General features: G+C 41.5%; 1 protein-coding gene across 1 annotated transcript; it reads left to right on the forward strand.

The window, feature by feature from the left end:
• Positions 1-830: 830 nt before the first annotated feature.
• Positions 831-9,725, forward strand: SSR1 (signal sequence receptor subunit 1; the record flags this gene model as incomplete). Its single annotated transcript, XM_010167805.2, has 8 exons — positions 831-962; positions 2,736-2,823; positions 3,000-3,262; positions 4,072-4,148; positions 5,492-5,570; positions 6,573-6,666; positions 7,231-7,245; positions 9,316-9,725. Coding segments are annotated over 8 exons (816 nt in total), but the record flags the coding sequence as incomplete, so codon positions are not given.
• Positions 9,726-24,510: the final 14,785 nt, after the last annotated feature.

A 24,510-nucleotide genomic window follows, 5' to 3' on the forward strand; every position in this document is an offset into this window, starting at 1 on the left:
AAAAAATACGCTTTTGTATATGTATTTTAAAAGTTCTCAGCCCAGCCTCCACGTGCTCTAAACGGGAAACAGACAGAACTTTGTCCTGGGGCCAATATTTGTGTTAATCGTATCTGCCCAGTGTTTGAATGTATGAGGCATGGCTGCATAAAAGCAGAGGCAATGAACTCTCAGATTGTGCTTGTCTTGGAGCTGTGCTGTAGCTCAGGTTTCTTTTCTGACTAGTGTTGTGGTTCTGTTGAGCATATGGGTATAGTAATAGATGATATTGACATAAAAAAAACTTTATGTTTTAAAAATTGAATGAAAAGAGCAAAAAACCCTTTTTCAGTACCTGTGAAAGTGTAGTGTTCTGATACCAGCATATGGAAAGGACATGCTAATCAGTTATTCAACTTATTAGTCTTAGAAGAAACAGCTCTTATTAATTAATTTCCTGGCAATAGGAGTGTTTTTATTTTCACATTAGTAATGACAAAATCAAATTAAAATATTTTCATATATTGACATGTTCAAAAATTAAACAATAGCTTTTAAGGTGAGTTGGTTGCCCTCTGTGAATTTAAGCATTGCTGTGAGAATGCTAAACTGTCATCCAGCTGTAAACTTTTTGATTCTGGAGTTAGTGGTATATAAATGAGTAGTTCAGAGAGGTAGTAGAGAAGGAAAAAGGCTGAAAGATCAACACAGACAATCACTTGAATGTGAGGGTTTTGCAGCTGAGGGTTCAAAACACTATTTGACAGATTGTTAAGAAATTCTTCAAACATTGGTTTGAAAATTGTACCACAATGTCAGTTTTCTGTTGATTGACTTTCTTGTATTTGCCTGTTGTTTTGGTAGGTTCAGGTTTGCTGGTTGCAGCTCAAGATGCTACAGAAGATGAGGAAGGTGTGGAAGATACTGTAGTTGAAGATGAAGATGATGAAGCTGAAGTTGAAGAAGATGAGCCAACAGACTTGGTAATTGTACATTAATGTTACTTTATGAATTAGACCAAAAGTGCTTGAAGCTGGGTAGTTTAAATACATTTAAATACAAGTTTGTAGCATTGCTATTTCCAAATCACTGTTTCCAAGTCTCCCATTAAACTAATGTTCAGTTTGAAGTTTCAGAAGGATTTATCTTTTCTCCCTGAATTAGCAGCTGAAAAACCACATGAGGACAGCCTGATTTCTGACTACCAGAACTGCAGCCCACAAAGAAAGAACACCAAGTGAGAGAACTAGATTATCATAGGAGCCCCTTGTAGTTCTTTTCCAGCTTAAGCTGCATCTCAGTAAACTGAGAAGGACATTGGGGTATGTGACTGCTTCATTCTGGCTTCTTTGGTATTGATTTTCAAGGGGCAGCAGAATCTCAGTTCTTAGTTAAGCTCAGTATTAATTCTGAAAACCTTGTTTGGCAGCCTGTTTTCCCTTGCTACATTCCTAGTCTCTGACACTTGTTGCAGGGCATGCCTGTTACACCAGTGCCCATATCACTGTTCAGGATCACTTTCTTCAGCTTGACAAAGTGAAATATTTTGTGTAGTTATGTGATCCCCTTAGAGTAGTAGAGCATTAGGCTTGGTGAACACTTGGTGTGCTTAAATTAGTACAAAAACTTCTCAAATTTCTCATGTAGACCCAGAAAGTTTAGGACATTGTTAGGGGGAGAAGACATGCATAATAAAAATGGAGACCTGATAAACTGTTCTTTAATTCTATTAGATTTTTACTAATGTTGGTAAGTTGGTGACCTGAGAGTTGACCAGCTTTACTAGGTGTAGAAGGTACGCTAGGTGTTCAGTACTGACAGAGTATTATTAAATAACCTTTTGGATGCAATTTGCTTTTAATAAGTAGTCTATGACTTGAGCACAAAACGTTAGACATTTTAGGCAGTTTCTTTTATTTGTCACTGAAATAGAAGATAGAGTTTTGCATAGCACCTTAAAATCAAGGTGCTGGGTGCTCAGCTCTGGTTCCTGGCTTCCCTAGCTCGTGGTCCATGTACGACTGATCCACAGGCTAACAACTGCTTCAAGTGGTTATTTAAGCAGAGCAATCAAATGATCTAACTAACTGACAAGCAGTTAGTTCAGACACTTCAAAATGGGCTCAGCATTGGTTTTATTTAGTGGGGGAAGTGGTGATCCCTTGTTCCCCATGTGGAAAATAAGCCCTTCATGCTTGTATTTGCCAGGTTAAAAAGTGAATCATCACAAAGGTGAGCTTGAACAAGTGAATCCACAAACTTCCTTAGTTCCAACAGTCTAACCGTTTTCAGGCAGATATAACAACTAATTAAAACTGAATAGAAAGCTTCTATAAACACTCCCTCTGTAGTGAAGGTGGCTCTCGTTTGCCTTTTGGTTGCCTATGATTTCAGAAATGTTTTTTCTCTAAATAGAAATAGCTTCATTGTGAACACTTAACATTTAGATTCTATTCTTTTCCTTCCGACCTCCAAACAGAGACCTTACTGCTGCTTTCTGATTATAAACCTTCCAATACAGCTAAATACAGTTCAGATTAGACACTGTGTCAGATGTAACAAATAGAAGGATAAGTGCTGAAAGTGGTGCTAATGAAATCTAGAGGGAGGACAGGCTATGTGCTAATCCTGCAGCAGCAAGATACCAATGCTCGCTGTCGTTGCATGCTTTGACACGTGGGATTCTCATGGAACATGCATGGTCTTTGCTTCACTCTGTTATAGGATTTTTTTTTCAAAAAAGTCTCTTGTCTTAGACAGAAGAAAAAGAGGAAGAAGACTTGTCAGGAGAACCTAAAGCCTCACCTAGTGCTGATACCACCATCTTATTTGTGAAAGGTGAAGGTAAGAGTCCTGTACTAATAACCGTCTTCTTTATTATTGCTTAGACTATATCAATGTGTGCATAAAACAGTGAAGCTCTAAAATAAACTATAACCTGTTCTAGACAGTCTCTGTTTAGAAACAGGCTGGATGTGTAGCATGAAGTTTCTAATGGTTGATTATTTTTTGTGTTTTAGACTTTCCAGCGAACAACATTGTAAAATTTCTGGTGGGCTTCACCAATAAGGGTACAGAAGATTTCATTGTGGAGTCTCTCGATGCTTCTTTCCGGTATCCTCAAGACTACCAGTTTTATATCCAGAACTTCACAGCTCTCCCTCTGAATACAGTAGTCCCACCACAGAGACAAGCCACGTTTGAGTACTCTTTCATCCCTGCTGAGCCTATGGGTGGTCGTCCTTTCGGACTAGTTATCAATCTCAACTACAGAGATGTAAACGTAAGCCTGATGGTGTAGTTCATTTTAAACTTCCTAGTTGATGTGGAAATATCAGGAAGGAACTGATTAGTCAAGTTACTCCCTCTTCAGAAACTGAATGCTTTTGTGGTTTTTAAGGAAATCAGTAGATACATAAGCACAGTAAGTGACTGCCCACATGTTTCACAATAGCATCCCATGTATACTTAGTTCTGTATATGTTAGAGTTAAAGTTATGTCAGCACTGGAATCTAGAATACCTTAGAACTGTGTAGTAGTGGGCTGTACTCATTTTTAATAAAAAAAAGAACCCAATAAACTAAAGCATTTAAATTTCAGTGTGCTTTTCAGATTGGGCTTTGCTGACAAACCTAACTGTCAACCTGAATCCCACCTGCAAGCTTGACTTTGAGCAAATAGATGGCCAATACTTGCAATCTGGGGAAAAAATATCCAAAAGCATAAATGGGGATTAAAATAGGGAATTATTTTCTCTTTTAGTGTAGGTCAAAGTTTAACAGCCTTCTGTACATTTGTGTTTTAATTGTTCTAGTAAGAACCCTTCGTATGTAATATCTCATGTCACAGGAAATAACACATTGGAAGGCTAGATGTGACTTTCTTGCTAATATCAAGACTGTTCTCTATACTTGCACCAAAAAGTTTGTGCTTTCATGTGTTTAGTCAAACTTGCACTGCTTATAAACTTAATCAAGTCTTGTGCAGGAGTTATGGCTTTCTAGAGTTTTTTCCAAGAACATGGAAAAAGAAACATTTGTGTATTTGTTCAAGAAATTAATTTAAAATGTTATGTGGAAACTTTGTTGCAGGGCAATGTGTTTCAAGATGCTGTCTTCAATCAAACTGTTACGATTATTGAAAAAGAAGATGGGCTGGATGGAGAAACGTAAGGAGGCTGGAGATGCAAGTTTAGTTGGTATACTGGTAGAACAGGTTGATGGTGCCCATAAGAATAGTTCTTATGTCCTCATTTTATTGAATGTGAGGGTCTGGTGTGTTATGCTGATGGTGTAGCAGGCATTTGACTTGTACAATGTTGATAGACTGAAAATATAAACTTTTTTCCCAAAATTAAGATCTCTATTAATGCTAGGGATCTTCAGGATTGGTACTATGTCAATGAGCAGTTTACACATCTGCTTTGGCTCAGAGGGCTTAAGCCTGGAGTAGGACCTGATGTTACACAGCTACATAGCAATTCAAAGCTGTTAAGCTTTTGTTACGCTACTGTGCTTTTTCCTAAGAGTTAAAGATACAGAGAGTCCATAGTATTGGGCTGTGGGTCCTCCTGTGAAGACTGGAATAACTTGGTTCTGGAGCACTCCAGTATAATCCAAGATTACATAAACCAAAAGAGGCATTTGGAGTATGAGATAGAGGAACTAGCACTCGTTCTTTATTGCAATAACACCTACCTGTAGCAGGTACCTTTCAGGAGTGGGGTTTTTTTTCAGTCTTAAAGACTAAGTATATCTGACACACCTTATATGTTGCAAAGATGCTGTGCTGATATGCTTTTAAACATTCTAACACTGGAGTGAAATTTTAAGAGAACCTCTGAGTTAAAAAAAATCTTCATAAATACTGGTAGAGAACAATGCTGAATTTTTGGATTCTCCTTCCACAGGTGTAAATCACCTGCTGAGCAAGCTTCCTTTTTAAAAAAGGTCAACCAAAAGAAATAGCTGTTGCATTAATTCATATTTCACAAATAGAATAGCTTTCATCAATGAAAGAAAGATTGGTCATGGGAAAATGTATGATACTCTGATAAAGGAGCTCTCAAAAGAATTCAAATTATTAGAACCAGTTTGAGTTAGTGTCCTGTGAATAATTAGCCTAAAACAGGGATGCTCCATTAAATCTCTTCTGTAGTTTAACTCTCTAATTTCCTTTGTCATAAATCTGGGTTAAGATGTTCAGCTTGGAATAGGTTCTTGCCTGCCCCCCAAATTAATTTATAACAGTTTCAGAGTTTATATGGCATTTTTCAAATGTCGTGTTGTTCAGAATTAAATTTAGGATTACAGTTTCTGAAATCAAATAATTAATATTTGTTAGCACTTCAGTTTCAGACTCATTGTGGTTTTTCCCCACCCACCCCCTACAAAAGTTCTTGGGAAAGATCAAGTGAGCATGTGGCCAAAGTTAGGCTTAGTTTCTATGCCTCTTTGTAAACTCCTTTAAACAGATTTTTAGTTAATGGTTTCTTAAATTGTTTTTTTAAAGGATCTTCATGTACATGTTCCTTGCTGGACTTGGTCTGCTTGTCATTGTTGGCCTACATCAGCTACTAGAATCCAGGAAGGTGGGTAGTGTATTTCGTCTGTGTACTTGTTAATACAAGACCTTACTGATGTGAAAAGAAAGCAATTCAGTAATTGCTTCCAGCATATGATGGTACAGGGAGAACTTTAGAAGATTTACTTTTAGAACTGAGCCCTTAGATGTTACTGTGAATACCAGAGAGTTTTTAAAAAAACTGTTGATAACTGAAGACATTGAGATTGCTTACATAATGCTCTTTGGCACCACGCTGAAGTGGTTGAATTGGGAGCTTTGATACCTTCCAGTCACTGGATGTGTGCAGCTGCTGATTCAATACTTACTGGGTGGGCTTTCCCCTGATCCCTATTTCTTCCTAAACTAGGTCAAACTTTGAGGAAAACAGCTGTCTAGTCCTTCATTTAGTTCTTATCAGTGCTTTGCCATAAGGTTGATTAGGGCCTTCTGGATTCCATTTATAATGCAGTAACAGCTAAGGGTTTGTCCATGTAAGTCATCTGGCAAGTAAAAGCCACTGAAAGCTCAAGTCTCATCTGCATGCAATGGATAGGTTATGTCTTTGTGCAGTCTGGCTTAGGATGGTTTTGAAGTAGCTTCCCTTGGGTAGAAGGATGGAATTATTATAGTGCTTTGAAATCTATTTTGCAAGGTGACATATAAGAATACTGTACTGATCTGAGGAAGTATAACAAAACCAGTCATCGCAAAGCTTGATTAATCATCAGCCATTGTTCATAACAGGTATAATGAACTTGCCCAGGCATGCATGAAATCCCCATATCTTTGTGTAGAGTAAGTATTACAAGGCATTAGAAGTGGTAATGTCAAGCTTAGGTGAATAAATTGCTAATGGTAAAGATAGTTAAAGCTAGGATACAAAGACAGCTTAATACATTGATTAGCCTTAAGTTTGTGTCTTAGTGAAATAATTGCATTCATTAATACAGCATTATTAGTTATTTCTAATACTTGTGTTATTAAAACTTGTGGAAAGAAAAATCTTTTTTCTTTCTTAAATTTTCAGAGGAAAAGACCGGTACAGAAAGTAGAGATGGGAACATCAAATCAGAATGATGTTGATATGAGCTGGATTCCCCAAGAAACTTTAAATCAAATCAGTAAGTGGTCTGCCTTCCACAAACTAGAGCATAACTGACGTGCTTCATCAATTAATTGTAACTGAATAGCTGATACCAGTTTCTCACAACAGCAATACATCACTTCTAGGGAATGAAAAATTGTCTAAAGCGCTGTGCTGAATGATTAGACCATTACGTTAGCAGCCTGTTCTTGCCTGAACAAACTGCTAGTTGATACAATAATGACTATTGGTGACTGCTACAGTTTGTTCTGTAGACTCTTTTTCAACAGTATAAAATCTCTACCCAAGTCCTAGATCACAAAGGAGGCTTCAGTAGAAGAAAAGATTTGTCATCTCAGGGTTTCTAAAAGTTGGTTGGAAAGAGACAAACCAAAGTTTTAAGTAAGCATTAGAAGTGTGTATTAACTAAAGCCACTTTAAGACTTGGTATTAATGTCCTTCACAAGTCCAGAATGACTAAATTCTAGTTGCTAATGCCAACAGTAAACCCAGTATCTGATTTCTTTACACCATTTGTGTGTTTGTGGGTATATCTAACGTCTCTTGCTTTTTCTTCTGTTTTGCTTTCCCATGGCTCCAGTGCAGAGTAGAAGAGGTGAGGCACACTCTGACAGTCTGAAGAGTAGAAGTGTTTAAATGTGTTGTCTGTGATAATTAGGCATGGATAGAAGTACAGCTTCCTGCATGCAGTTATTGGTGATGTAGCATGAGCTGTAAAAGATTACAGAGCAGTTGCACGCAACCACACAAACACATCTTATATACATAGAAATGTATGTTTTTGTATATAATGTGTGTGTATGTACATTTCTGGTTATATTGTAGTGATGTAGTTTCAGCAGAGAATTGCTAAAGTCCTGTTGTCTCCACAAACAGTTCCCAGAACCCTTTACCTAAAATGCAGCTGTGTATCTTGCCTTCCCCCCTGCCTTGGTGCAGTGTCAAGCTGATGTTACCTGAGGGAGGTGGAGGACTGGTCATGACCAATGGCTGAGTGCATCTTGTTTCAATGAGAAACAAACCTCAGCCTTGGGCATAATAGTTCAATAGTCAGGTTTATCTTCCTGGGTCTTGCGTATCCCAGGTGAACTCCTGTCACTGGTAGCATCGATAAGGTGTGAGGTAAGACAGCCTCACTTCAAACAAAGTGCATCCTAGACAAGAGAAGTTCTTTGAAAACCCTTTGCAGGAACTACCTTTACTTGAAAAACACTCCCATTTTTGACAAAAAAAGCATATTCTGAGATTTTTTCAGTGTAGAAGGGGTAGAGACCTTATCTCTGGTATAAGGTTGTGCCAGGAGCTGATAATTTCACTTTTTTGATTCCTTCACTCTTTTTAAACTGTATACTTAAATTACATGGGTATAAGGACTGGTGTTTTACTTCTGAAAATGTCAGCTTTCTCATACACCGTCTTCTGTGAGGCACAAGAATTGTAGTATAAAAATCTAGACACAGGAATTGTAAAAGCTATAATCTAGCAAGAAAGACTGGAGCTCTAAATGCTCTTTCTTTCCAAAGAGCAACGTGTCTTTAAATGGGCTCAAATCCTGGCAGTGTTTGGGCCCTGTCCCCCATCCCTTTCTTAGGGTAAATAAGCATTCATATTTTTATACCTGAAGTCTAGGGAAACCTGATGTTTAAGTTCTTAATTTTGATTTTCTTTTGCTCCAGGTTAGTTTTAATTAGAACTCTACACTAGAATCCTTTGAAATACATGGCCTTCAAGATCCTCATAAGTTCTTGACTATTTTGTTGTTGAAAGACACTTCATACTCTACTGATTGGCTTGTAATGGCATGATGGCTGCTGCTTGTGTTTGCCCATACTGTAAACAGTGATGTTACAGGAGATAGTTTGGTTTAACAGGCATTTTTAAGTTGACAGATACACTCAGCAGTCACTTTAGCACTTCATATGAAGTATTTTAGTTTCTCTATAATATTAAAAGATTGAAATTCTACTTAAGGACCATCATTGTAAAGGACAATTATGAGCCTATCAAAAATCTTAAATGTAGGAAGATGCTTCTGGCATCCACTGATCATGCAGCTAAAGCTGGATGGCTTCCTCGCTTTATCAGGGGATATCTGACATCGTCATAGTCTAACGTGGGTACTTCCTGGAAAAGTGTGTTTTTTCACAACCAAAACAATTTCCTGCTGTTAATCTGTATGAATGTGGAAATACTCAGTACAAGACAGATGTCTAAAGGAGGGTCAGTCACATTCTTCAGGCAGGTAAAATCAAACCCGTAATGATCAAAATAATTCATTAACTTTCTAAAATTGTAATTATTGAACATGAATATTTTCTAGACAGCAGAGCATGCAGTTTCCTCAGGAGATGGTGTGGGGTTTGGTTTTTTGGGGGTTTTGCTTGTTTTGCATTTTAGTAACTGGCAAATTGAACAACCTTCACCCTGGAGCTGCATGTGACAGAATAGGGACACTTTTTTGTTACCTTCTATTTAGGGTGCTGATAGTTAAGCCTTGACAAGTTGTTTGAAGTGGCTTCTCTTTGGCGATGCATTGCACTAGAAGGGCAGTTTGGCTTGTGCTGGGGAGGGAGAAAAATACATGGTCATATAACATCTAATCTGAAGTAGCTGTAGCAATTGATGCTAGCATCTTTTTTTTTTTTTTCCTTTCTCTTTAATCTAGATAAAGCTTCACCGAGGAGGCAGCCCTACAAGAGGGCACAGAAGAGAGCAGTGGGCTCTGATGAGTAAATGTTCCCTAGTGCAACAGTTGAACCTTTACTAATCCTGCCTGTTTGGGGTTTTTTGGATTGGAGTAGTGCAGAGAATCCATATCACCATAAGGAAAATACTGTATACATTTGGACTGAACAGATTAACTGAATGGTGTTAATATTACTGAAAATGCACTTCTCTCTTTTTTTGTTAATTGTTGGGCAGGGGGGTGGGGGGAGGTAGCCATTAAGATTTGTGCCTGCGTGTGTAAGCAGTTGGTCTTAACAGAACCATGTTACCTGAAATGTGCCTTTAGAGTTCTCTGTAATACTGGCTTGTCATCTGTGCATTGTCTTTAAACATTTTTCTCCTCCCCCTGATCTGAATGTCTAATGACTTAAATCTGTCTTGATTGTATCATGTCTGTACCAGAATCTATATGCATTTCTTTTTCAGTAATTTTATTCTCTCCAGTGTGCACACACTGAAGTTGCTGTGTGTGTGTGGTCCTATTTCAGTGGAGAGGCACTGATCATCTAGATTTCTGCATAGTTTGCATTCTAAAGGCACAGTTGGGTATAGCTGCTCATAGTAGTAGATATGTTGCTGCTGTTTTGATCCGGGCATGCAGTGACCTAAAAATCTGAACTTATCTGCATAGATGTTAGGAAGACTCTTACACAGCAGCAGAACTTGTGAAGCATGGAATTTGTGTGCTCAATTGGTATTACTACATAAATTTTTTTTTATACCCAGCTTGTTAAATGGTTAGTTATTGAGTCATGCCAGCAGCTTAGGTATTCTGATTATAGTGGTAGCTCTGCAATGTTTACTCAAGAAATCATTGAACTGAATAAGCCAGAACAATTTTTCAGTAAGTTCTTGGTTCTCTCACAAAAACTGAATGTCATATGTATCAAAACATGGACTTTTCTTAAAGCTTTACATGGGGGGCAAGGACTTTGCATTTACTGTACAGACTTGAAACTGAATTTAAAAAACTTGGCTTCAGATAATCTTTTTAAATGGAAAGCTATTTAATTTACCCTTTGCAGTTTTTAAATCTCAAACTTCTTTCCACTGGTCAGTACATTGGTCTGAGTTTTGGTTTTTTTTTTAAATCACCTTGTCTTCTGTTAAACAGAGATGCATATCGATTAGTGACTACATGTTTGTTCAGTTCTAAAGCAGAAAAGCTATATGCAATCAAAATGGGATTTTCTTTTGTGGCAGGCACACGATCACCAGGGATACACCTGACAGTAAGAGCAGATAAAGCAGAGTGGCACTTCGCTGCCACCCTGGCACTGGGATGAGACTTGAATTGTTTGCGTCTCAACTGCATCTCTTCCTGTGCCTGAAAGTTACCTGGAAGCTTGTTGAGTTTGGGAAGAGGCATTGAGTCCTCTCTTTTCCCATTTTCCTCCCTTCCTGCTCCACACATGAGAGTGCTTTTTTAGATCTACGCCTGCTCTGCAGGGACTGAACTTCTGGGACAGTGAATGCTGAGCAATATTTGCAAGTCATGAAGCACCTGTGCTCTGACACTACCTGTACTGGCACTACTTTACTTTGCCAGAATGAACTGTGAAGATGTTCTTGACTCATCTTGCTAAAATAGGAAAAGCATCCCCAGAGAGGCTTTGTTCAACTTCCTGATAATAGAGCTAGCTCAGGCAGAATATTTTTAATAGTTAAGATTGCTGAATAGTCACACAGATCACTCAGCAAACAGCTGACTGCTGCCTTCATCAGAGGTATCCCTACTCCAACGGTGTGGGACAACTCTGGTTGCTGTTAGTGATGTCATGTGGCTGGTTCTGTGATAGGTTTATGGGCTTATATTCAAGCTTGCATTGATTCAACAAAGTGTTTGTGTTAAATGCTTCGTATGCTCAAGCCCTATAGCTATTGCAGTCCCTGATGTACGGAACTTCTTAGTTCCTTCTCTTGGATTATGTCTCTAACCTGAAATCAAGAGACTTTTTTTTCACCTTCTGGTAAACAGGTGATCTTAAACTGCATACTCTGATTCTTCCTAAGATAGGATAGTACTCTTCCAAGAGGGTGGTGATAAAAGCTGCTCTAGATACAGTGGTACTCCAGAAAAAAAGACAAAGGATCAGAACAGAGGATGCTAATTTGTAATATCTTAGTTTTATTTATTTAGATAATTAGTGATTGAGTTCTGGAGCAAGTTAGGCCTTTTAATCTTACACTGACCAGGACTTAAGAGAAGCTGAAGGACTGAAGCACTGTACAAATACAAAGTGAGTATTTGAACAAGGTTTCAGCTTTCTTCTCTGCACTCAGTGGTCAGCATCCAAAAGCATGAAAGGAGAGAGGAGACAGTTTAGCAACTTGCATAGGAACTAGTGCTGGGGAAGTCCTGTACCAAGACTGTCTTTCTCATCATACAACTTGGCCTTCACTGTGATGGTTCATAGTAACTGTCTCAGCCAGAAGCAGTTCCTAAGAACAGTGGCCAGCAGTCCACTCCTGCTCATGATAAATGACCCAACAGTTTTGAATTCCTTGTTTCCTGGTGGTTTGCTGTAGTTAACATTTAGCAGTAACATTCTAGTGTGTCGTGGTAATTGAACTTTGGCATCTCTTACGTGATTTCTAGTAAATAAGCCAGCCTACTACACCCATTTCTTCAAATGGGAGACCATAGTTGTTGCTTTATCCTGTTGGTTAACAACTTTTATTTTGGTACTTGAATTTTCTACTCAATTTTTAAACACATACGGACAGCTCAGTGTCACAGGTACGTTACTAGCTATCACTGTTATTATCAGCTGAGTAGGGATTGGTTTCATTGACTTTAAGAAGGAACAAGTAGCAATTCTGCCTGTCTCTGTGCCACCCCTTTCCATGTGGTAGCACAAGCATTTGTATCACATGGCATTCTTACCAGCCTGGTTTTCAGCAAGCTTATTACCCTCCCACACAACTGCTTGTGTGAAGTTATGAGGTGCAAGGACTGTGAAAGAAGATGCAGGCTAGAGTTTCTTCCTTACTAGTAAGAGATGCTACAATGGTTTTAGACTGCAAATAAACTATGGCTTTAGTACGAAGGACCACTATTAATTCCTTTCTCACAGCTCCTTAACTAATTCAAAAAGACTTAATGAGTCTATATACTTCAGATAAGAAAAACTGCTTTAGAGATCGTGTTCTACAGTGGTAGCAAAGCATTAATCTGCATTCAATACCTGTAGCCCTCCGTGTGCTGCCTGCTTTGCGACAGCAGTTCATTTTTTCCCAGAATCATTTAGTCTGAGAAAGAAGAGTGGCTGCTGTCAAACTAAAGGGTGAAGTATTGTCGTTGTTCTGATGTACAAAATAATTAAGCTGTAGGCTGTGGGGATGAATGGAGCAGAGTAGCAATGGCAGTGCTTCTCCTTGTTTCAAGAAGTTACACTGAACATCTTCCAGACCTTGGAATGGATATAATCAAAAGCATCGTTCACTGTTAGTTCCTGGAATGCATGGTACCTAGCAAAATGGTGTTGTTGGAAACTCTACATTCAGGGAAACAGCAGGAGGAAGGTCAAATACTAACGTAGGCTGGTTGTCCTGTTTTTCAGTGTGCCTGGTGTACTGAGCAGCAGTTACAAGTCTGTTCTCTGTTATTCTCCAAGGAGGGACAGTACCTACCTCATAGGAATGACATAAGGGCCGTTTCAGGAGTGTTTTGAAGTTACTTGAGACTTGCACAATACACTTCCATGGAGTTAGTAAGACACAGCACAAGTGTAACTAGATGGTAACTACACAGATCCATGTTATACCAGTTTAATCCCCTCACTGAGCAGAAGTTGGCAGCTTTAGACTGAGACTTTTCCTAAATACACAGAGGAATTGCAGGGAACTTACAGAGAAGAGCGAAGCCAGAAGGATCTTTCAGATCCTGCAGGAGTTTATAGGTGAGCTAAATAACATTCTTCTGACATTTTTTCCATTTATCTCTAAGTTTTCCCAAGGGTTTTTTTTTTTTTTTAATCAAGTGATACAGATGATTGTTTGTGTAGATGCAATCAACAGTTTAAGAATGACTGTTTTGGATGATTAAGTTCAGATGATGTACTGCAGCTGAAGTGTTAAATTAACATTTACTTTCTTACCTGCTGACTTTCATTTATAAGTGAGATCAGATCACTTGAAAATGGTTGCAGGTTTTTCGTAAAGTAAACTTGATTTTTTTTTTTGTAGCATTGTGTAGCTTTTTTTTCTTTTTTTTTTTTTAATAAAGCATGAGTATGGCACCAAAAAGCCTGAGTGGTATGCTGGTGCTCTTTTCCTTGTTAAGCAACCTGTAGTAGCAAATATGCAAAGAGTGAAAACATACTATTCCTGAAAATCTGAATTTCCACAAGTGTATTTGGAGTGGGAATAACAGTGAGGAAGTATTCTGTGATGTTTTGGACAATGGCCTAATATTAAGATTAAAATTCCCTATAAGAATAAGGGAGGGCCCGGGGAAAACACTGAGTAAGTTCTTGAATCCTCATCTCTTAGAACTGAGCCATGGTCCCCTACATTTCCAGGGAGAATGACCTGTTGTTAAACTGTAGGCAGCATGGAAAGGATCTGATAAGGTGTATAAAGGCTGCTGAAGCAGAAGGTTATAAAAAGGCCAAATCCTTGGAGTTTTAAAGTGGATGCCGTTGTCTGACCCAGCAAACAATAATATTCCAGACAGTAATAGGGAAAGTAGCAGTTCAGGCAGGTGTCCTGCATCCAAACAGAAGAAGGTGAGACTTGCTGGGGAAGAAGCTAACAAAAGCCAAACAAAAATGGCTTAAAAATAAAGGATGCTGAGACTCTTGTATTTGTAAACTACATCAATGGATAAATAAGTGAAAGCTTAAAAGCTTATGTGTTAAGATGTATTTTTAGCTCCCAGAGAACACAAGAGAGACATGGAGCAGCTAGAACAAGTCCAGAGGAGGCCATGAGGATGATCCAAGGGCTGGAGCACCTCTCCTATGAGGACAGGCTGAGAGTTGGGGCTGTTCAGCCTGGAGAAGAGAAGGCTCCAGGGAGACCTTCTAGTGGCCTTCCAGTACCTGAAGGGGCTACAGGAAAGCTGGGGAATTAATGGCAATTAATGATAGAACAAGGGGCAATGGGTTTAAACTGAAAGAGGGGAAGTTTAGATTAGATATTAGGAAGAAGTTCTTCACTGTGAGGGTGGTGAGACACTGGCCCAGGTTGCCCAGAGAAGCTGTGGCTGCTCCTCCCTGGAAGTGTTCAAGGCCAGGTTGGATGAGGCTTTGAGCAACCTGGTCTAGTGGAAGGTGTCCCTGCTGATGGCAGGGGGGTTGGAACTGGAGGATCTTTAAGGTCCCTTCCAACCCAAACCATTCCATGATTCTATGAACATAGAAATAACTCAAATTTTAGGTCTGCCTCATCTTTCTCTGGAAAGGTCAGGATGGATTTTTGAGACTTTGTCTCTTCCTTCTAAGCCAGCCATTGCAGTTTTAATTTCAGTAGGCTCTCCTGCTGTCCCCTCACGTTAGCAGTCTTGATTATAAATTTGTATTAATGAAGATGCAGTAAAATTTCAGCATTGTAACATTCCAGTGCTTTAACTGGTAGGGAAAACTGAAACGTCACCTGTCTGTCCTCATCACTTCTGCTCTGTGGAGCTTAGGTGGCAACCACAGCTTGTCTTGCCTTCACCGAGTTTTTCATGTGCCACTTTAATTCACATCATGAAACTGTAACTTAGAGCTGATTCTTTCACACAGCAAAGAGAATACTTGCAGTTAAGGGATGGAGCCACACAAGTGCCTGAGCCAGAGACATTTCCAGGAGAATCTCGGTGTATATTCTAGTGAAACAGGTACAGTCCCACCCTCCAGGTCCTGCATGGAGCTAGACAGTGTGGTGTGCATTCGGATGAAGCTGCATTGGTGGACCACATGTGATTAAAGCATTTGCCCTGAAGATAAGATACCATCCTACGTTCCCTAGCTGGAAGTTGTTACAGCCAGCAATACCAAAAGCTGCCAGGGGAGGGATCTCCCAGGCCAGTGACAGCCACTTGTCGGGACAGACAAGCACAAGAGCTTTAGCCCTTTCTCAAAGCGCAGCCTCTGAGTGAATGGGCTGGAGCAACCACACGTGGCTTTTCCGAATCATTCATTGCTCTGTCTTGCTCACTGAGGGAAGTCACAGAATCATAGTGGTTGGGAAAGACCTTTAAGATGACTGAGTCCAACCATAAACCTAACACTGCCAATTCCACCTCTAAACCATGTCTCTGAGCACCTCGTCTACCCATCTGATGACAACCCTTTCAGTGGAAGTATTTCCTAATATCCAATCTAACCCTCCCCTGGTGCAATTTGAGGCCATTTCCTCTCATTTTATCATGTCTGAGCACTTCATTTTTCTGTGGTTTTAAGAAAGTAATTGAAAATGTGAAACTTAAACCCTGAAAAGCTGTTAATACTTGTGTCTTGCATTTGCTTCCAAAAAAGCCATCAAGGCTACAGGGTCAGCCTAAGGTGTTGCAGAAGCAGGGGTGGCATGGATGCTGCACACACACTGCCTCTGCATCTGGTTTCCTGGTCCTAGGCTCCTCTGAAAGGTTTCCTGCGATTGAAGTTAGATTAAATTTGACCATTTAACTCCCTGTTTCAGACACAAAGAGGTCCACGTTCTGCCTTTAGCTGGAGTATTTCTCCATAAAAGCTGAACCAAGCAAGTCCAGAACCCTGACACACGCACTTCCTTGCCTGAGCCTGGATCTGCAGCACCACAGAAGCAAGCAGTGTGCTGGACCTCACCGTGGCAGTGTGCTTCATCCCAGCCTCAGCTGGCACCTCCACCAGTCAGTTTCCAAGAGAGAGAGAAAGAAAGAACAAACTATTTTCTTTAGCAGAAGCCTACACAGAAAGGAAAAAAGTTTTAAAACCCTATTGCTGGTTTTCATTGGAAAGGAAAAGGTAGAATTTAAATGGCATCTGGTGACCTACAGCGTGGCAAACGTTGGCACCAAAACAACAGGTTATAATTAGAAGCAAGTGTAAATACCCTAACAAACGCGATTATGAAGCGTGTTAGATTTTCCTTAAGCCAGTATTTAAGATTTAGTTAGTGCTGGGTTGTTTGTCAGTGGTTCATTCCTTTCTCACAGCTGGAAAGGACATTTTGCCCAGCTGACCCTGACTGGTTGCTACTATAAGGAAGCTGAAAACCAGGAAGCACCTCTTGCTGTCAGGCACCGCAGGAAAGGCAGTTTTTCAGACAGAAAAAAACCCAAATGAAACAGGATTCAGCTCGTCTTTTCAAAACCACTCTACACAGGGACTGTCTCCAATGTGTTGGTAGCCTGACATTGCACTACTGCAGCATCCCATTACCACCACCCCACCTAGAAGGTACGGTGAGGATGAAGTGTGAGGCATCTGTTGCAGTCACAGCCAGAACAATCCCTGACTTCACTCAGCAGTGTCATCCCACGCTCATACAGGGCAAGATGTTCCCTCACAGTCCCATTGGGACTGAACTCCCTCAGCTTCTGGTAAAAAGCATCTCACTGGGTGTCATTTACTGGTCCTTCAGCTCAGGGCAGCTCTCCCTGTGGTTCCTCCAGCTTCCCTTTAGTGACAGTCCCCCAGGGCTGTCACCCCATCACTGCCATGTCGCTGAATTTGTAGAACTGCACCAAAACAGATGTCAGCAATTCACTGCAGCACTAACAAGGAGATGCCACCAAGGACCTGCTGACAAACTGGAGAGCATCCCACAGCTACAGTTCAGTAAAACACAGCGACAGGGAACCCTGGGAGGAGCTGCTATTTAATTAAGTGTTGCTCAAATTAAGTACCTTCGGTTTTAAGCAAGTGTTTTAAAGCTGCTAAAAAGAATATTTGGGTTCAAACAAAACTTGGAGAGGTGCATTCACCATAAAGTAATAACCAAATGCATTAAAAGCAGCACGTGGCTCTGCATCCCGTGCCAACAGATGTTGCCATGAGATGCAGAGGTTGCTCAGTGCTCCAGATCCTTCCTTTCCCTGTCCTACAACCCTGACAAGCTTTTCTAACCAGCTTGGCACCGCTTCTGGGTTTCAGGTAGCAGTGCTAGAAGGCCTCTGTAGCTTCAATGCCAAAAGATAGTGGCACATAGATCAAAAGTAGATTTAAAAAAAAAAAAGTCAGACTCTGTGTTGTGGTGCTGATTTTTCACAGGTTGCTGCCTGTACAGAGGCAGCTTGATACTTTGATTTTCTCCAGCAGTGGAGTATCATGGACCTGATGTACATAACCTCAAAGCTTCAGCCATATAAGCATCTTGAAGACAACGAGTGAAATGGCATTAAGTGTTCTGCTACCAAAAAGTGATTTACTGGCAAAGTGAGAGATGTACAAGTGTTGTATCCTGCTCAGCAGCAGCACCTGATATAGCACGTGTCCTCCTGTGTTCCCTGGGAGCCCCACACATCAATTAGGGCTACGCTTCAGTAGAAATAGAGAAAAACAGCAGTGAAAAAAGTTACACTTTTTGTTTGCAGCCAGGTTTTACCCCATCACTTTCCCATTCCCAGGCATGGGTCATGTGGTAAAGCTTGAGCTGCAAATACTTGGGAGAAATATTATCATAGAATGGTTTGGGTTGGAAGGGACCTTAAAGACCATCCAGTTCCAAACCCCCTGCCATGAGCAGGGACACCTTCCACTAGACCAGGTTGCTCAAAGCCCTCAGATATTGGTGAAAGCAAGCCTACAGCTCACCACAGCACTGCCATCACCCTCAAATTAAATACGGTATTTCTGTTGGGTGGAGAGTCATTAAGAGTCAGAGGCTGCTCATTTAAAACAAATCCAGTAGCAAATCTAAGCTGTCATCATTCTCTGTCTGATCAGATGACAGGGCAGAGGAGGGAAGGTTAACACAGCGATTGCTTTAGTTGCCCAGTGTCACCGAACTCGTTCCTGCGCCCACTCCTGGTGTGAGGGCAGGGGCTGCTCGTCCTGCCTGTGCTCACACTCACTCACACACAGAGGACAGGACCATTTCCTTCCAGAGAGGTACATTTTGCTGTTCCTCATATCCCAGCTGCTCAGATCACACGAGCCGAGCCACCGACCTCTCTGGCTGAGATTTTGTCCCAACGTTCACACATTTTTACAAGTGACACGGCCACGCTCCCTGTGCTGTTACAGGCTAAAAATTACTGACAGAGAAGCAGCCCACAGCAGAACTGTCCTCTACAACATTAACCTCTGCCTCCAGATAATGAAAATAGATCAGGCCTTTCGTGATGAAAAGACCTTTCTCCAGCAAACTTTTCTCTTATTTACAGCCTCCTATTAACTGATGTTCATAAACTGCTTCACAAGGTTTTGCTAAAAGGCCCTAGAGAAGCTCAAACGCTTTCACAACAGCATATTCCAAGCACCCATCGTCCAGAGTTTCCTCATACACTTCTGGCAGTTTTCCCTGCCAAATGAGAGACAGATCTGGCACGGGAGAAATAAACAACAAGCACAGCAAAGGAGAAAGCTATTTTCAGTTCCTACTACTCAGAGGATTGCGACAAGGTTTCCTACCCCATTACGCAGCGAGGATCAGTGAGCCAGAGAAGCCTTCCCACTTACTAGTATTTCACACATGAAAAACTCCTTCTTCCTTCAAACATGGGGTTGGTTTTGGGTTTTTCATTTTTAGGCTGAGCAGGGACTGGAGAACTGAAAGTAGGAGGCAAAACTAGAATTTGTTTAAAGCCTCAGCAATGCTTCTCAGCTCCATCTTTACTTGGTGTCGGCTCTATGAGGTGATATTTCAGATGCATCCTGAAACAAAGGCACCTTGGCCCCTTACCTAGGAATACCCTGAAGGTTTTCATTTCCTTACAGAAGCCACTCAACGTTTTCCTCTGTCAGGCAGCCTGCTGACACTGTGACACACACATGCAGATGACACATTACTTACCTGAGGTGACATGCACAGCCAGCAACAGCGAGGGAGATGTTCCTGTGTCAGGCATCCCATTCCATGCAGTAATCTGTCATCACTCCATGTCTTCACTGCTTGTCTTTGAGCAGGCTGTGCTCCAGAGCTTCCCTCTGCCTCACCACTCTTCCTCCCAAGCATTAATCCACTTAATTTCTTTGGGGGAAAAAAAAATAACTTACTGGAAAAACAGTTTCATAAATATCTTTTTACAATACAGAACTGCTGCTTCTCCAGCAGCTCACAAATACAACACTGTTCTCCTCAGCTGCATGCCACCCTTCACCCCACCCCTTGCTTTAAATAGGACTCGCTGCCCAGGTGAAGCCACTGATGAGCCCTGGCAGCAGCACACAGAGATGCTCTCACAGCCTTTACACCTGGGAGAGGTGCAGCTGGTGAGAGATCCTACACCACCAAATAACTCCACTCCAGAGCACCCCTCTCTGTGCTGTGCACCCCAGTCCTCCAATAAGTCCCAGGCACACAGGACCAAGGAGTCCATGAATTTTCTTAGGACCAAGGGCACATGCCACCAGTGTCTGACATCCATTCAACATGTAGGAGAAACACCTCGTGCTAACTTCGTATGAATCCTCCTTTCAGGACTGGCGAGAAGGGGTTAAACCACCCCAAACTGCCTTCCCAATAACACAGTCCTCAGCTGAGGTGACTAGCAAAGACACCAGCATGGCCATGGTGAGAAAGGCCAAGAGCTTCAACCTTGCTGAGTGCAAGTCCACCCATCTGCAGGACATGCTTTAGGCTCTGGAGGGACTGCATTCACACAACACTTTTCCTACTAATGTCCTTCCAAACCAGAGGAACAGACCAGGAACATAAACCCCCTCAGCAGAGCTGTCGCCCCAGGAATCCCAGCTCTCCTGAACCTCCTGTCGTTTTAGGGATATTTCCAATTTCTCTAATCGTGAGATCCAGCATGGCACCAATTGCCCAAGAAATCCTGTGATCTGCCAGTGAATCTGCAGGTATAAGTGGTCACCAGTTTCCAGATAGTGACAGCAATATGCTCTTGGACATTTGTTTCCCCTGTTCCCTGCATGTGCACATGAGGACATGGAGCAAGAGCAGCTCCAGTGTGGGACTGGAGGCCAAACCCAAAGCCAGGAACTCCAGAACATGCCCAGGACTCAGAGTCCCAGGGTCACCACAGTGACATGGTGCTACCAGCCTGCAGTACCTACACAGCCAGGCAGCTGATCCTCTCCCCAGGCCGGCCACCACACAGGCCATCTAAGATGGAGATACCTGGTCAAATAATCTCATCCCACTAGCAGGTCACATATGTACCTTTTCCACCCAAAACACACATTCTGCGGCCCCAAACCTTAGACCACTTTTTGTGAAACATTCAGCTCCTCTTTGACATGAAGGAGGTTTTCAAAAGCCCCCAAGTCAAAATGTGGCTCTTCCACTTGCCTTATTTAAACAGATTGGAGAGCAAAGCCCAGCATCTGCCTCACTGCCTGTTTCACTGCTGCAGCATGGTCCAGTGAGCCTCTCCCCTTACAATTACTGCCAGAGAAAGGGAAAAGAAAAGCACTTCACACAACTTCTAGGCTGGAGAGCTCAAGTGACCCACGTCACCAGAAGATATTGGTGTGTTATACAGGTTTTACTCACTTTCCTCCCTGATGTTGGCTGCTCAGATACCCAAGTCCTGGGAAAAGCCAGTATGGCCCTTTTTTCCATATTCCAGCAGTTAGAGATGTCCCGACTGAACAATCCATTCAATGCATTTCTCCATCCTTTTCCTGTGTTATCAGAGTGGATGATAAAAGATGGTGCCTCTTAGACTGACATACAGAAAGTGCCAATTACTCCGTGCTGGGGTCTCTCTTGCGTCTCTCTTTTGCAGACAGTCCAACCCTCAGGGTTTCCAAAAGTGACATTGTCATTCCCATCTTAACTCCAAATCTCTATCAGAAATACCTAAAGAAAAAGCCACGTGTGATTTCCTAAACTCGAGGCTTGTGAACAAGGAAAGGTTTCAAGTAAACTTTTGCCCCTTATTTACTTCGCTAGTTGAATTGTGACTCATCTAATTTTGTTTGAGAAAGACTTCAACAGATCAGGGCAAAACAGTGTTAATAGTATCAACAGCTGAGCATTCCTCATTGTATTCACTTTCTGAAGACCTAAGTGTAGGTATACAGCCCTGCTATCTGCCAGATGCTGGGTGCTTTGTGACAGCTGGATAATGGAAAACAAAGACTTTTATTCCTTTCTCTTCACCAGTTTGCATTTCAGTATCAGTGAATACGCAAAAGATGCTCCAGCCAGGCTCCATATCCTACTTTGGGACAGCCAGTTTCACTCAAGCCTGCTATCTCAAACCAGCCCTCCTGCCCATCCCCATGCTCCTCAGCCTGCAGATTTATATTCCACACTTCCAAAAAACCCCACCCTCTTGGTGCCCCTCAACACCAAGGCAGAGGACTCTGGTCTTCCCCAAACCTTAGTGCTCTGGGGTGAGCACATGGACCCCAGGCCTGAGGCACCACTGTGGACAGATCCACACCACAAGGGCTGTGCCGTCCTGTCCACCCACTTCAAGAATTAACCTGTGGCTTCACCTTTAAGATGGTGGGGGAAAAAACCTTAAGGGAATGAGGCAAGGAAGCAGCAAGTTGGATGAGGCTCATGGAGACACCACCACCTCCCCATCCCTCTGTCAACCTGATGTTTCAGGCCAGCTCCAGCTCCTGGTGCCACAGGAGTTAGTGCAGGGAGGAGCAGGGACAGGAGGGAAAGACCAACAAGGAGCACAGTTCAGCTGGCCCGCAGGACCTTACCCTGAAATTCCCAGCTCAGGGATGGTCACTGACGTCAGGCAGAAGGAGAAAAGGGCTGGGTACACAAATTGCACCCTTCCACGGCCAAGAACCAAGTGCTTTCTAAGTCGCCTTTTTTAAAAGTAATTAATCACAATCACTTCCTAGCCACATAAACTCATCCCGTTTGATTTTACACCTCATGTCAGGTCCCCACACCCTTTGGATGTGAGTTTCCCCATCCGCCTCACAAGAGGAGGGGAGATTTCTCAGGCCAGCGGGTGAGAGAGGAAAGAAAGCGATTTTCTGTCGGTTTCCTCACTCAGAAATCTTGTTTCCACCCCTTCAGCCCACCCAGAGGCAGCTCAGAGTCCTGCTTCAGATAACCTCGGCTGGGGGTTGGGCTGACCAACTGGTTTTCTTTTAGCTAGTCCCAGTTTGGCGGTGAGGGACCAGGTCCTCACCAGACAGAGTGCTGTGGGGAATTTTAAGCTCCATCAGGAAGGTACAGGAGGCCAGAGGGGGGAAAGCAGCAGCACTTTAGACCCCGGCTACGTCTCTTTGATTCTGAATCCGCTTCACTTCTCTATCAGAAAGAACCATCCCACCAGGACTTAGGAAGATGCAGATGCTTCACCTTCACGGTAATACCCTGGTCTTCAGAACTGGATACACAACTCAGATGATTCTTTGGCTCGTTGTTTCGGGAAATGTGTTTTATTTAGAGGAAAGCATATAAAATGCAGCTAAGGTGGCTCCAACAAGCTAAACCAAAGGATTTATCTCTTTTTTTTGTTTGTTTTTGACACATGCATGTGGCTTTCAAACACATCTTGAAGATTTCACAGCCATACACAATTATGTAAAAATAAAACTACGGTGGCAGAAACCTACTTTGTTTATACAGAAAATGACTGATATACTGTTAATCACCACAACGTGCCAGAAGGACGCTCACTCACGTGACCACGGGGCTACAGTTAATACAATAAAGGACAGAGAACCCCGACCCAGCGCCCGTGCAGGAAAATCAGCACCAAAGTCCTTTCCGACTGTCTCCGATCGCTATGTTAAAGAACTGCACCGAGAGAAAAGCACCATTTCAAAAGGGCTCGACTACCAGAACATGGTAGTCGTTGGTTTGGCTGTAGGCAATGGTTTGACTACCAGAAAAGGGTGGTCAAAATGAACGTGAATTTTCCAAGTGCTACAATCATCTCCAACTCAGTCCAACTGAAGGAAGAGAAACAGTGATGCTATTTGCACAGGTTAAGGTCCAGCTTGCGCGTCATCCTCTGGCAGAGTGGTCTGAAAGCAACTTACAACAAACCCCCAAGAAAAGCCACGTCCATTTTGTAACCTCTAATTTTTAAATATAACATTTTATTGCTTAGATGGTTTGATACAGAACAACTTTTACTTTTTATTTTGAATTTGGAAGTACTGTACAACTGAATAAAAAGAGGAATAAAAGTACCAAAACAAATGTGTGATTCTCTGTTCATGTGGCATAGACCAGTCTTGTACACAATTCGTAGCAGCAGTTTAAGTTCCCTTTAGAAAAATATGAATTCTACACATTTATTACTGTTTCCTGCATGGGATGAAATCACTAGGATTAAACTTCCTTCGTGGAGAGAGAGAGAGAGAAGAGAAAGGAGACACACAGAGAGGAGAGAGAAGATGATGAATCATTCTGAAAATGGAATCAGACTGTCACATAGCCTCCAAGAGTTATTTGACAACAGCCTCAAACAAGGTTCTCTTTTTTTTTTCTTTTTTCCTTTGTTTATTTTTTTTTTTGCGCTTTCACAGTCAAGTGCTTAATGTAGTGATTGAATTATCCCAACGTTAAGTCCATTGCAACTCAGGCAAAAGAATTTCAGAAGATCCTTTTTTTTGTTTGTTTTTTTTTTGTTTGTTTTTTGTAAAAGCCCTGAGAGAGGAAAAAAAAAAATAAAAAGATTCAACAAAAATCGTATAGAGACAAATTAGCTGAACATGCAAACTAAAGCCTAAGATTCACCCATAGTTTAAACACATTATAAATTTCACAGTTTAATATTGGGGGAGGAGGGGAAACAAACAACAACAACAAAAAAAAACAACAAAACAAACCCAACAACAGCAACGGTTCTCAGTCAAACTCAACTAATAAAAATGTCAATAAAATGTGGCAAGATCTTATACTCTACTAGGATATAGATAAAGGCTAAATAAAGCTTTAAATCAATAGTGATTATTGCTAGCAGATGTCCCGGCAGGCTGCTGGGAATTAATTACTTGCTACATTGTTCTGCAGCATATAGTTTAGTAATGGCTTCTCCCCCACAGTATTGCGCAGTTTAGTGTGGAGAGTTGCAAAAAAAAAAAATAAAATAATAAAACAA

The sequence above is a fragment of the Antrostomus carolinensis genome, unplaced genomic scaffold (assembly GCF_000700745.2).
Source record: "Antrostomus carolinensis isolate BGI_N321 unplaced genomic scaffold, ASM70074v2 scaffold33465, whole genome shotgun sequence".
In the NCBI taxonomy this organism is placed as follows: Eukaryota; Metazoa; Chordata; class Aves; order Caprimulgiformes; family Caprimulgidae; genus Antrostomus; species Antrostomus carolinensis.